Here is a 15,101-nt window from a genome sequence, read left to right as displayed (position 1 = left end):
GAACCGACTCGATGGCACTTAACAACAACAACAACAACACCCAGACATAAAAAAATGTTTTCGAATAGGTAACACATATGAATAGTAAATAAATATAATATAAGCCCATTACCACCTAGTCAATCCTGAGTCATGGAGACCCCAGTGTTACAAAGTTTAATTGCTCTATAGGGTTTTCAGTGACAGATTTTTTCAGAAGTATATTACCAGGACTTACTTTCTTGATGCTGCTGGATGGGTTCAAACCACCAACCGATAGTCAAAGACCACCTAGAAAATAATATAAATCATAACATTAAAAAATAAAAATATCAAAAAAAAATAAAATTAAAATATCTAATGTTTGGGAAGAGAGAGAAAACTAAGTAGGCAGTGATCAGCAATTTCAAACATTACAGAAAAAACCCAACAAACTGTTTAGTTCAACAATTTACTTAGGGGTCCATAATCTTTACTAGCCAATGGGCTACAAAGAGTTTTTGGATTTGGAAATTGGAGGACATTTTTAACTTTTTTCAGGGCTGCGCCAATACAATGAAAGTGTCCTAAGCCAGATAGCAGTGAGTTGAAGAATACATGGGAGGCGGGAAGGTGGAGAGGCTTAGTGATGAAATGCTGTTTATAGCATGAATACCGTAGGTGGATGGCTTAAACAGACAGAACCTTATTTTTCACGGTTTAGGAGACTAGATGTCCACATTCAGGCTATCAGCTCTGGGGAAAAGAGCTTTGTCTTTTCAGCTTCTGCTTCCTGGTTCCTTACAGATGTCCATGTATGTTACCATCTCTCTTCCCCATTTCTGCTTCTTTGCTTGCTACTTTCATCTCTTGTATACCTCAAAACAGATTGATTCAAGACACGCCCCACATTAATCCTGCCTCATTTACACAACAAAGACAACCTTTCCCAAAGGGGATGATAGTCACAGAATAGAGGTCAGGCTTTACAACACATGCTTTGAGAGGACACACAATTCAATCCATAACATGGATATAGTGATTGTTGTTGTTGTTGTTGTTAAGTGCCATCGGGTCGGGTCCGACCCATAGCGACCCTGTACAGGGTTTCCGAGGGTGTAAATCTTTACGGGAGTAGAAAGCCTCATCTTTCTCCCGCGGAGCGGCTGGTAGTTTTGAACTGCTGACCTTAAGGTTCGCAGCCCGATTCGTAACCACTACGCTACCAGAGCTCCTTTGGATATAGTGATTACCAAGTGGTATTTTGAGGCTCGTGTTTGTGGAAGGATGGAAGAATGTCACACATTTGTCCAAACTAGGACAAAAGGTTGAGAGAAAGAAATTAGAATTGGAGAGGTTTGTCTATCCATATAATAGAGAGGGAATGGATCGAGGAGAGAGAAAAGGAATTAAGATTCATGAGATCTTGAAAAGGGGTGAAGATAAGAAGCTAGTGTGATTTGAAAGAAGTCCCTTATCCTAGAAGAATGACCCAAAGACTTAAGTATGAAATAGAAGCAACTGAATTTGAAGGAATTTTGGAGGCAAATGAAGGGAACTCACAATTGGTAATATCGATTGTTTTCTGTGATGGCAACAATTTATCTACTGATGAAGGAGCATTTTGGGGTAGGTGGCTTACGAAAAGAGAGGAGATTGTGGGACAGTTACTTTAAGGTGTGGAAGAGATGTAGATTAAAAAAATTCATTGCTGTCTAGTCAATTTCAACTCATAGTGATCTTGTAAGACAGGGTAGAAATGCCCTAAGACCTTACTTTTTTCCATGCAGAAGGCCACATTTCTTTCCTGTGGAGCTGGTAGGTTGGAACTATGAACCTTTTGGTTAGCAGCCAAGTGCTTAAGCATTGAACCACCAGGGAGTCTCTGAAGTTAGTTTGTTGTCGTTGTTAAGTGTAGTTGAGTGCATTTGGACTCTTAGTTGACCCTGTATAGGGTTTCTGAGGAGCAGCTGATGGGATTGAACCACTGACCTTGTGATTAGCAGGTCAGTGCTTATCCTATAGCACCATACCAGGATCTCTGGAAGTAAATTCTTGTTAAGTGCCGTGGAGTCTGTTCTGACTCATAGCTACCCTGTATAGGATTTCCAAGGAGCAGCTGGTGGGTTTGAACTCCCAACCTTGCAGTTAACAGTCCAGTGCTTATCCTATAGTGCCACACCAGGGTGTATATGTGGGTTTCAGGAAATGCTAAGGTTCTTAAGTTCTTCAGGTTTTTTGTCAAAATGGTTCTGTAAGATGTAAGATGTATTTTACATTATTAGAAAAGGGAGCTTTCAAAAGAGATCCATTGTGGAGATTTAGCAGAGTTCACAGGAAGAAACAAGAAGACACTTTTCCTAACTGAGATAGATTAATCTGGGGTGGGAAACTATAGTTCACAGCTCAAAACAGCCTGTTCCCCTTTGTTTTTGGTAAATAAAGCTTACTTGGAACACAGCCATAAAAAATAAAAATAAAAATAGCCTTGGGATGCAAAGAACTTTCTCTTTTATCCTCATCTCTCAACCTTCCAGTTCCCCTCTCTGAGAAACTTCGGTTACCAGTTCCTTTTGCAACCTAGCAATAATTCATGCATTTATAGGCAAATAATAGAAGACTTCCTCCACCCCACAAATGGCAGGGCAGCATTGTGCCAACAGGCAGCTCCCTCTTTGCACCCCACTGTGTATTTGTCCATGAGAGAAGCCTGGAGGCTCTGTGTGCGTTGGTTTAATTTAATTGTTTTAAGTGTTTGCTATAAAGGACAGAAGGAGCTCTGGTAGCGTAGTGTTTATGAATCGGGCTGCGATCCTCAGGGTCAGCAGTTTGAAACTACCAGCTGTTCCGTGGGAGAAAGATGAGGCTTTCTGTTCCCGTAGAGATTTACAGCCCGGTAAACCCTGTAGAGGATCGCTATGAGTTGAAACCGACTTCATGACACATAACCACCACATAACAGACAGAGTTTTATTTGCTCATATTTTAAGAGGCTGGAAGTCCAAATTCAGAGTGCTTTCTCTAGGGGAAGGTTTTCTCTCTCGGGTTGCTCTGGGTAAAAGTTCTCATCTTTCACCATTTGTGGACCTGGTGTCCATTAGAGGGCTTTGTGTGTCTTTGTGGTTCTAGGAGGTTCTCAGTTTGTGGGGATCCTGGGTCTACATGATGCACTCCACTTTCTTGGTGGTAGCAGGTTCCCCCACTTCCCTCTCTCTCCTATTACTTCTTGTATGAGAAAAGCTGTTGCAGGCTACATCCCAGGAAAACACCCCGTGACTGAATTAAGGGTGTTGTATCCCACTCTTAATTTTCTTATTGGTTCGTCAGATCAGATCCCATTATGGGGGATCATCACATGACTATCACATGACATCATTACATAATTGTCAAACCGCTGAGAGAATCACAACCAACCTGACAAATACCTTTGTGTGGACACAGTTCATTCCACGACACATGACACTTGCATATTCCCAGGTTTTGTTTTTTACCTTTTATAGTTTTTAACTTTTTATTGTGAATTGAGTGAACGTTTACAGACAAGATCATCAGCTTTGCATTCAACAAATCACAACACTTTATTTCATCTCAGTCATTATAATGTCCCTGCAACAACACTTAACTTACTTCCGCCCTATGGTTCACCATTTACACCTTATAGTCCACAAATGAACAAAGCAAAAATATTTGATGCACACATAAAATACATATCATTTAAATGTCCAGAGGGCACATTCTATAAACCAGCCTCCTGCCTATAGGCACACAGCCTTACTCAGTGCATGGGCCTAACATCTGCAGTTGCTCTGTGTCTTCATGCTACCGAGTATCTGCAGATTTTGGGAACTTGGATACAGACATCTTTGAGAGATCCACTTTTTGCCTGCTACCACAAATGCCTCTTCAGCTTTGGGGATGTACCCTGGGAATTTGTTAATTTCACTTAAGTCACCTCTGTCTCGTGACAGCCTTGTGTATAACAGAACAAAATGCTGTCTGATCCTGGACCATCCTCATAGTCCTTGCTGTTGTTAAGCGCCATCGAGTTGGTTCTAACTCATAATGACCCAGTATAGAGTGTCTAAGGAGCAGCTGGTGGCTTTGAGCTCTTGACCTTGTAGTTCACAGCCTAGTGCATATCCTGTAGTGCCACATTAGGACTCCTTGGTAGGTTTAAATTCATCGTTGGGCCTGCACACTTTGTAACTACAGTGCCAAAAATAAAAAAACAGCCCAAAAATCTTTGCCATAAAGTCATTTCAACTCAGTGTCTCTATTCCTTAGGACTTTCAGTGGCTGATCTTTTGGAATTAGATCTCTAGACCTCTGGGTGGATTTGAACTGCCAACCTTTTGGTCAGCAACCAAGAACTTAACTGTTTATGACACCCAACCTCAATGTTCACTACATACAGGGATGGCCTTGTAATAATTGAGTTGGTTCTTTACCAATGGGCATTTAGGTGATTCCCAGCCGGGTTTTTTGTTTGCCATTTAAAACAGTGATGCCACAAACCTGCCTGCTGGTCGGGAATGTGTCTCTCGGATAAAAATGGACAAACTGTGATATTGCAGAACAACTCCTTAATGAGACAAGCTTATCCATCATTTTATGAATGAAGAAGCAGAGGCTGGGATTGGCAACTTGAGCAAGGTTGTTGTTGTGAAGCGCCATCAGGTCGATTCTGACTCACAGCAACTAAGGATTGGCTGGTGGGTTTGAACCTCCAGCCTTGTGGTTCAAACCAACCCTACGATTTACTGCATTATCCTACAGCGCCACACCTGGACTAGTGAGGGGCAAAGGGTAGCTGTCCCCTAGGCTTGTATCTTCCCCTTCTTCCCTGTTCTTCATTTCTGCCAAGATCTTGGGACCAGCCTCCTGCTCGGGACTCCACTGCTGACCATATAAAGTGTCGGGGGGAGAACTTCAGCCACTTCCTAATACGGTCACAACAGGGACATCCTGGGCCTTTGCTGGGACCTGCTGGTGGCACAGGACCAATTGAGATGCCGGCTGGGATGCGGGAGGCTAGGCATGTGGAAACCTCTGAACCTAACCAGCTGGAGAGGGGCTCGTGGGGACCGGGAGGCAGAAACACAGCCAATTACCATTGGCCTGGGTCAAGAGATGGAACTGTCAGATCTGCTGTAAAGTACAGCCGCCCTAGGAGAGGCAAACTGCTGCCTGCCCAGTTCTTCATTTGGAATTCTGAACCCCAGCTTGCTCATGAAAAGTTGCTTGCAGTGAACCAAAATACATGAATTGTGTGCATAACACCAGGCGAAGTGCCCAACACAAGTTAAGTGCGGTCAAAGTCGGTTCCAACTCATAGCGACCCTGTGTATAGGGTTTCCCAGGAGCAGCTGGTGAGTATGAACTGCTGACCTTTCAGTTCAAACTGACCTTAAGGTTGAATGCTTATCCTATGGCTCCACACCAGGACTCCCCCAAAAATCGTAAACAAGTTGTTGTTGTTAAGTGCCACCAAATCAGTTCTGACCTATAGCGACCCTGTATAGAGTTTCCACAGAACAAGCTGGTGAGCTTGAACCACCAACCTTGCAGTTCAAATGACTTTGCAGTCTGGTGCATTAACCCACAGCGCCATATCAGGACTACCCTTGTTGTTGTTGTTAACTTCCGTGGAGTTGGTTCCGACTCATAGTGACCCTATAAAGGATTTCCAAGGCTGTAAATGTTTACTGGAGCAGACCACCTCATCTTTCTCCTGTGGAACTGTTGGTAGTTTTGAACTGCCGACCTTGAAGTTAGCAGCGCGATTCGTAACCACTACGCTACCGGAGCTCCTTTAGGGCTACACTTAGATGGAAGTAAAAAAGGCTGGTCCCTCTCTGAGAACCTAAAGATGGAGCTCCCAGAAGAGAACTCATTTTTTCCTCCTTTCTTTTATTCATTCATTTCACAGATAGTTCGAAGTGTCTGTGTGTGTGTGGCACTGTGCTGGGTCCTGGGGATGTGATGGTAGGGTGACAAGGTTGTGGCATTTAGGCTGAGCCCTGAAGGAGGAGATGGAAATGGCTCTTGGAAGATGGGGAAAGAGGGTTCCAGGTAGATGGAACACCATCTGTGAAGGTGGCAATCTTGAAACAGATGAGGCTGATCAATTGTTACTACTGTGTATTGAGCACCTTCAATGCTCCAGGAACCTTGTGAAGTGCTTTACAAGTGTTCCCTCACAGCTAACCTTGAAGGAGTTGCTGGTGTGTCCCTCTCTCCCCATTTTACAGATGAGGAATGCTGAGGCTCAGAGAGGTTAAGGGACTTTCTCAAGTCAGAGGGCTAGGAAGTAGCAGAGTGAGGGTTCAAACCCAAGTTCCTGGTATCCAATTCTTGACCACACCCTTTACTGTCTTCAGGGTGATGGCTCTTGGGCTGGGACAGTAAATGATATCCACATTCACAGATAGGCAGGATGGTGAGCAGTGAGCATAGCCTTGGAAGAGTTGGAGGTGAGTTGATACTTAAAGATGAGGAAGCGCTTGGGGTACCTTATTTGCTCGCCCACCTATGGGAGCTCAAGTGCTGGCGTCCAGGACACTGGGGGTAAATGTGGTCCAGCCTCTACCCTGGGAGAAGTTTTTGACCAGTCAGCTGAGTATCTGCTGTGTGCCTGCCTTGTACTGGCACTGGGGCAACAAAGGGAAATGCTTTAGTTAATTAGTTTACCCCTCAGGGATTCACTTAGAAACAGTAAATTAGCACTGACTGTGTGCCCAGGGCTGAGCTGGGATTGAAGAGGGTGTTGGCAGGATCTAAGGGAGCATCCAAGTGACCCAAAAGGGCACTCTGCTGCTAACTAAAAGGTCTGCAGTTCAAACCTACCAGCCACTGTGTGGGTCATAGATGAGGCTGTCTGCTTCCGTAAAGCTGACATCCTTAGAAACCCCGTGGGCAGTGGTGCTCTGTCCATCGGTCAGTATGGACTTGATGTCAGTGGTTTGTTTTGTAGGTGATTCGGTGGAGTGGAGAGGATGAGCCCCATTAGGGCTGGGTGTGGGTTCTGGCCCCTGCATACCTCTGCCATCGCCTTTCTCTTCTTTGCAGCTCCTGCAAGCCCAAGCAGCTTTCGGTTTACCCACACACCCCACGTTCCATTTTCTCACCTCTCTGCTTTTGCCTTTCCTACGTCCTGAGCGAGTCAGCACTGTCTCATCTTTAAGACTCAGTGCAGGGAGCAACCCCCATTCCCCAAGTTTTTCTGATGACCCGGCATGGGTTAGGTCCTTCTCTTCTCTGCTCCCATAATCCCCTGGGTTCCACCCTTCAATTGATGGTGTTCTTTCATGTCCTTGTGTCCTCTGATGACCTTGTGCTCTTGGAGAGCAGGGCTATCATGGATTGATCCCCAGCATCTGCTACAAGATGTACAGACATCTGCTACAGTAGATGCTCAGGAAATGTTAGATAGATGCTTAGACTGAGCTTACGTTGACCTCATTTTTGTCCTTTTTAGGTAACGGGGAGAACCTGGGAGATTTTTTATTTCTGTACCTCTTAAGGAACACGATTCTCACCCCTACTCTGCCTACCACACATGGTTGTCCCTTAGCAAAGTGAGCCCTGGAAGGACCCCCAGCCTCCATTAGCTCTAGCCCTTGACTGAAAGCGCCTTTAGGGCAGGTCCTTTGTCTTTTTATGTCGACTGCAGCCTCAACCCTAGTGTCCAGCCCATGCATAGTGAATGAATGAGTGAGTGATCCCCTGTTTCAGTAGGATGGGCATCGGGTATGCAGCCTCATGGACAGAGCTTATACCTGAGAGTGGGCTGTGGGGGTCTCGGGACTGTGCAGGTCCTGCTTGGTGACTTTAGCCAAGTTGCTTAACTTCTCTGGTGTCTGGTTTGCCCCAAGTGTTACCCAGAAGTGAAATGGATGTTTCTCTGTGCTTGGTCACTTTATGGAAACTTGGAGGGAAGGCATGACTAGTGGCCATCCAAGCCTCAGGCAGTGCTGATGTTATCGTTTGGGGAAGGCAACTCCTGTGGACAGCCTGTCTGCTGGACTTTGACTACGGCCCATCAGGAAACCTTCTGTGTACTAAGGAACGATACCACAATGATTTGCTTCCCAATTGCACAGTATGGTGGGGCTTATAGGGTACCTTCATGCTTCTTCTCCTGCCCTGGTAATTTTCATAGGTTCCTGTCCACCTCCACCCCGGAGGGCAGAACAGCTGTGTGGACCCCCATTTGACAGATGAGGCTGTACTTTGCTGATGGTTAAGCATGAGTTGTGATTTCTAGTCCCACCTTTCCCATCAGCTGTGTGATCTGTTCATGAAGCCTTCCTGAGGCTCAGTTCTTGCATCTGTCAAATGGGCAGAGGGAAAACTAGTACCCGTGTCACAGTTGTTATGACGGTTCAGTAAGAGAATGCCTGTTTCTTAACCCAGCATTCAGCGCTCAGTGAGCCCTCTGAAAATGGTAGCTGTTCCATCTCATTTCAACCCTGTATTGGGCTTCCAAGGAGTAGCTGGTGAGTGTGAGCCACCGACTTTGTGGTTCAAACTGACCTTGTGGTCCAGTGTTTATCCTACAATGCCACAGATCGGTGACTGACTTGCCCAGACTAGTACAAGTGGAACTGGATTTGAACTTGGGACTAGTTAAAATCATACCATTGTAAAATATCACATCCCAACAGGAAACCAAACTCATTGCCACTCAAAGCAACCTTGTATAGGATTTCTGAGGCTGTAAATCTTTACAAGAGCAAAAGGTCTCATCTTTCTCCCAAAGAGCTGCTGGTGGGTTTAAACAGCTAATCTTGTAGTTAGTAGTCCAGTGCTTATTCTATGGCACCACCAGAGCTCCTAAAATACCACATCAGTGGCCTAGACAGCCAGTCTTGCCATTTGCTCCCAGAATACTGGGGCAGTTGAGAGGATTCCCTAGAGAACTCTCTGAGCCTCAGTTTCCCCTTTTTGCAATGGGACGATGTGCTCACCTGTTTGATTGTTTTGTTGTGAGTGTGGTACAAGCGGTGCTCAGTAAATGCAGACCTTGGAGGGTGGGTAGATCCCGCGGGCGGGGGTCCGAGCCCTCTATGCCACAGGCTGGAAGTAAAGCTGGGTTTTCTGTTTGGCAGACGTACTCTGGCCTTTTCTGCGTGGTGGTCAACCCCTACAAGTACCTGCCCATCTACTCGGAAAAGATCGTGGACATGTACAAGGGCAAGAAGAGGCACGAGATGCCCCCCCACATCTACGCCATCGCCGACACGGCTTACCGGAGCATGCTGCAAGGTGAGCTGGGCCCACAGGGAGCACGGGCCCACCCAGGGAGGGGAGGCTCTGGGAGAGCCGCCTGCAGGTCCCCCCCTGACTCCCCCACCCTGTCCAGCCTCCTGGAGTTCTCCCCAGGAATGTGGAGTTTGGCAGGCAGCGCATGGTGACAAGAACACTGACTGAAAAAGGCAAAAAGCAAATTCAATGTCTGTGTTTGCCGCCTTTGGGCCTCGGAGGGTGAGGGAGAGCAGAGAGCTTGGGCAAATACGGGCATGGGCCTGCTCCAGCTTGGGTGATTTCCATCTACCTGGAAAACGGCATCATGTTCCTCTCCTCGGGAGGAGAGCAGGTGGATCTCTGCTCAGATTGGTTCTGAGCTGGAGCCAGCCAGATCTGCGTCTGCATACCACTTGTGGGACTGAGGACAAATATCTCTTCCTCTTGAGCCTCAGTTTCCACATCTGTAAAAAGAGGGTGATCGTACCCATCTTGACACTTACCCAAACTTGACCATTTTTGCATTTGACCTTCATGTTTATGTATCATCTATGTTGGAGTCCTGGTGTGATGCTGCTGTATAAGTACTGGGCTGTTAACCGCAAGGTCGGTGGTTCAAACCTGTCAGCCACTCCTCAGAAACCCTATACAGGGTCAATATGTGTCATAATCAATTCAATGGCACTTAATAACAGCAGCAATGTTGGTAGTAATATTTTTGAGAAGTCCTAGTGTAGCACTTGTAGGAAAAGCCCTGAACTGCTAACCACAAGCTTGACACTTCAAACCTACCAGCCACTCCTTGGAAACCCTATGCAGGGCTGCTGTGAGTCATAATCAACTCGACAACACTTAACAACTACAACATGTGTTCGAACATAATACAACAGAATGTAAAAAGTATAGGGTGTCCATCTTAAAAGTTTTTACATATGTCTGTAGCCGTCTAAGGAGGTTGCTGGGTGGCCCAAGTGATTAAGCGCTTGTCTGCCGATCAGAAGGTTGGTGGCTGGTGCCCCCATAAGGATTTGCAGTCTCAGAAACCATAAGGAGCAGTTCTGTTCAATCCTGTAGTGTTGCTGGGAGCTGGACTTGACTCATTGGCAGTGGAAGTTTTTGAGCAGTATCTCAGAAGAAAGATCTAGTGATGTGTTTCTGAATGGTCCCAGCCTTGAAAAGCATAGGGAGCTTTTCACTCTATACCGTGGGATTACCGTGAGTTGAAATTGATTTGATGGCAACAGGCTCAATTTTGCAGGGTATTTTGTTTTTGGCAGTAGTATAATCATCACCCCAATCAAAATGTAGAACAATTCCTGATAATTCCTAGTCAATACCCCATTACTGGAAGGAGCTCTGGTAGCGTAGTGGTTATGAATTGAGCTGCAAACCGCAAGGTCAGCAGTTCGAAACTACCAGCTGCTCCGTGGGAGAAAGATGAGACTTTCTGCTCCTGTAAAGGTTTACAGCCTCGGAAACCCTGTTCAGGGTTGCTATGGGTCGGAACCGACTCTACGGCACTTAACAACAACAATAACAGACCGCTTACTGGAGTCCTGATGTGGCGCTGTGCATTAATGTACTAGACTATAAAGTCAGTTTGAATTACAAGGTCAGTGGTTCAAGCTCACCATTTGTTCCTTGGAAACCCTATACAAGGCCGCTGTGAGTCAGAACTGACTTGACGGCACTTAACAACAACACCCCTTTACTACAACCTTCAGTATGGATTATACTGCAATGCAAAGAAAACAAAAATCCTCCCAACTGGACCAATAAATAACATCATAATAAATGGAGAAATGATTGAAGGTGTCAAAGACTTCATTTTGTTTGGATCCACAATCGACACTTATGGAAGCAACAGTCAAGAAATTAAACAACGTATTGCATTAGACAAATCTACTGCACAGGATTTGCTTAAAGTGTTCCAGAGCAAAGAGATCAGTTTGAAAACTAAAGCGTGTCTGACCCAAGCCATGGTATTCTCAGTCACCTCATATGCATGTGAAAGTTGGACAGTGAATAAGGAAGACTGTAGTAGAAGAATTGATGCATTTGAGTTAGGGTGTTGGAGGAGAATATTGAAGGTACCATGGACTTCCGGAAGAACAAACAAATCTGTGTTAGTGGAAGAAGTACAGCCAGAGTGTTCCTTCGAAGTCAGGACGGCAAGACTTCATCTCTCATACTTTGACATCTTATCAGGAGGGTCCAGTCCTTGTAGAAGGACATCATGCTTGGTAAAGTGGAAAAAGAGACAGACCCCCAACAAGATGGGTTGGCACAGTGGCAGCAATGGATTCAAGCATGAGAGCAATTGTGAGGATGGCATAGGACCAGGCGTGTTTCATTCTGTTGTGTATAAGGTTGCTATGAATCAGAACCGACTCAGTGGCACCTAACAATAACAACAACCCCCTTCGTAGCCACCAGAAGTAACTACTATTCTGGCTTCCATCACCATCAGATTTGCATGTCCTTGAGCTTCACATATGGCATGCCTATTTTGCCTAGTGTTTTTCTTAAAACACGCTTCCCCCAATACAGCCAGGCAAACAGACAGACACACAACCCACACCCTGTTCAGACATTATAGTATTTTAATTAAGAGCATGAATTATGGAGCAGGGCTACCTGTGTTCAAATCTGTGCTCTCTAGCTGTGTGACCTTGGTCAGACTACTTAACCTCTCTGTGCCTTGGTTTAAGGAGCTTTGGTAGTATGGTGGGTTAAATATTGGGCTGCTTAGCACAAGAGATGGAGTGGCAGAGTGGCAGCATCAATGGGCTCAAGTATAGCAATAATCGTAAGGATGGCCCAGGACTGGGCAGTGTTTTGTTCCATTGTGCATAAGGACTCTGAGTCAGTACCAACTCGATGGCACCTACCAACAACAACCAGCACCACAAGGTTAGAAGTTCAAATCTCCCAGCTGCTCCATGGAAGAAGGCTGAGGCCGTCTGCTTCCATAAAGATTTACAGCCTCGGAAACCCCATGGAGAAGTTCCACTCTGTTCAGAGGGTGGATGTGAGTCAGAATCAACTCCACAGTACTGGGTTTGCTTTTTTGCAGGGAGTGTCTGCCTCTGTTTCCTCATGGGTAAAAAGAGGATGAAAATAACAGTGATGTCATAGGCCATTGATGTGAGGATTAAATGAGGTATAGCCTATAAAGGGCATCCTGGCGTGGCACTGCAGGGTAATGCACTGGACTGCAGAATCTACAGTTCAGCCCCACCAGCCGCTCCTCAGAAACCCTTAACAGGGTCGCTGAGTCGGAACCGACTCAACAGTACTTAGCTACAACAAGAAGCAGATCAGGTACTCAGGACAGTGTCTGGTCTTTGGTGGTGATTGTTGTTGTTAAGTGCTGTCGAGTCGATTCCGACCCATAGCAACCCTGTATAGGCTTTCCAAGGAGCAGCTGGTGAGCTTGAACCACCGACCTTGCAGTTTAAACGGCTTTGCAGTCTGACGCATTAACCCACAGTGCCACACCAGGACTCCTGGTACTTGGTAAGACGGGATAACGTGAGCTATTATTGTGTGTGAAATCAGAAGTTGGACATAACAGTTACATGTATATTTTTCTAACACACATCGAAAATAATACACAACTGCTAAATAAAAATGAATAATTTGACTGGCACATACAGTCATTATTTGGAGTTCGTGGGATGAGGGTATTTGTGGACTTCATGTAGTGCTTGGAATGTGGTAAAGCTTCAAAAGGGACGTTGTTTGGGGCTGCTTCTCAGCCAGTCTAGCACTTTGGGTCTGGGCACACACTGCCTTCGGCACAAACAGCCACTTTCTCTCGCTGCTAACCCTCACAGCAATCCTGTGAGGCAGGGTTGAGATTACTGTCTCTGATATGCAACAGAGGAAATGAAACCTCCAAAGGTGACTCAAAACCAGGCCACAACCAAAGGAGTTGATTCCAAAAATTCAAGAATGGCTCAGTATTTGAAAACCACCCAGTGTCAAGAAGAAAATCCACGTGATTTTATCAATGGATGCAAGAAAAGCATCAAACACACTGTCAAGATGAAAAACTCTCAGAAAGCTAGGAGCAAACCTGGTTTAAAAAAACACACAAAACTGCATCTGACATCATGCGTGGTGTGAAAGTCTAGATGCTTTCTTTCTCCCTGAGATGGCGAACAAGGTCAGGATGTGCTCTGTTGGTGCACTTAATCTACACAGTACTGCAAATGCTAGCCAATGGAATCAGAAGAAGAAAAAAAAAAAAGAAACCCAGGCAGTTTCTCAGTTGTGAGCTTTTCCTACTCGACCGCCTTGGTCCTCACTACCAATGTTATGACCTCAGCAAAGTTGAGCCATTCACTTTGTCACTGAGTGTTTTAGATATATCATTTCAGTGCCTTTCATCTTTCCTAGAACTAGATGTGGTTTGGAGATACAGGAGGTTTTTTTGTTTTGTTTTGTTTTCATGTTTCTATACTTGGAAAGGAGTCCTGGTATGGTGCTGTCAGATAAGCACTGGACTGGAGTTCATATCCTTACCTTATAAGGTCAGCAGTTCAAACCCACCAGTTGCTCCTCAGAAACCCTATATGAGGTTTCTGAGTTGGAACCAACATGATAACTCTTAACAACAACATACTTAGGAAGGAGCGACAGAATAGGGCTTCAGCAATTCTAAAGCTACACACACTATTAGATGTGAATGGTCTAGAGGTTGTAAACTGTCAACTGGCTGGTCGGGTTCAGTCCTCAGACTCACTTGTTTGGCCCACATAGAGTTTTAAGATATTTTTTAATTGCTTGCCGATTCTTAAAAAAGTGGGAGAGTTTACATACGCATTCAGATTTTCTGGGTTCTTTAGGAAATATTAGAACATGGGACAGGCAGCATTGGTCCTTCATGTGCCTTTTTAGGGGAGAACTCAAGTTCTTCTAAGCTAGGGGTGGGGAACCTTTTACTGCCAAAGTATACACCACTACTCGTGGACCATACAAAATTATCAGTTTAAAAATTAGCCTTCTACATTTGATCAAACATTTAATTAACTCATCCCTAGTGGAGTCCTGGTGTGGCACTGTGGGTTAATGCACAAGACTGCAAAGCCGTTTGAACTGCAAGGTCGGTGGTTCAAGCTCACCAGCTGCTCCTCGGAAACCCTATATGGGGTGGTTATGGGTTAGAATTGACCGGTCGGCACTTAACAACAACAATGTGATGGCTGGAACTGCGGTTACCTTGGCAGGGTCAGACCAAATGATTTATGGTCCATGGGCCGGACATTCCCCACCCCTGCCCTAAGCCCTCACTTGGTCTGCTGTGCTTGTTTGAATTAACTAGTTGGTCTCTGCGGTTGACTTTGGAACCCTGAAATGACTGCTGCTGAGAGTGTTCTGAATTGAGGATTGAGAAGATCTGAAAGCCCCAGAGGGTAGAGGAAGGAGCTCTGGTAGCGTAGTGGTTATGAATCGGGCTGCAAACCACAAGGTCAGCAGTTCAAAACTACCAGCTGTTCTGCGGGAGAAAGATGAGGGTTTCTGCTCCTGTAAAGACTTATAGCCTCAGAAACCCTGTACAGGGTCTCTATGAGTCAGAACCCGACTCCACGGCACATAACCACCACCAGTTACAATAGGTCAAGTAGAAGCGGCCAGATTACTAGTTAGCCAAACCCCACAGTATGGCAGGCACTGGTCCATTCCAGACCATGTAATTATTTCTGATGACCAGCAGGTGGAGCCCTAGGGGAGCCAGGGAGGAGAGTCATGGAGATGATTTGTTATCCACCTAGGTGTGGTTCTGGTAGTGGTTCCGAATTGGGCTGTGAACTGCAAGGTCAGCAGTTCGAAACTACCAGGGGTTCCGCGGGAGAAAGATGAGGCGTTCTGCTCTCGTAAAGATTTAGAGC

General features: G+C 45.6%; 1 protein-coding gene across 3 annotated transcripts in view; it reads left to right on the top strand.

Moving 5' to 3' along the window:
* Positions 1–15,101, top strand: part of MYH11 (myosin, heavy chain 11, smooth muscle) — a 121,484-nt gene that overhangs the window by 4,765 nt on the left and 101,618 nt on the right. For all 3 annotated transcript variants that reach the window (XM_006871964.1, XM_006871965.1, XM_006871963.1), the window contains exon 2: positions 9,069–9,225. In XM_006871964.1, the coding sequence (XP_006872026.1) occupies positions 9,069–9,225 (157 nt within the window). The remainder of the gene's footprint in view (positions 1–9,068; positions 9,226–15,101) is intronic.

This window comes from Chrysochloris asiatica, unplaced genomic scaffold, assembly GCF_000296735.1.
Source record: "Chrysochloris asiatica unplaced genomic scaffold, ChrAsi1.0 scaffold00178, whole genome shotgun sequence".
Classification (NCBI taxonomy): Eukaryota; Metazoa; Chordata; class Mammalia; order Afrosoricida; family Chrysochloridae; genus Chrysochloris; species Chrysochloris asiatica.
This window is presented reverse-complemented; position numbering and strand designations above follow the sequence as displayed.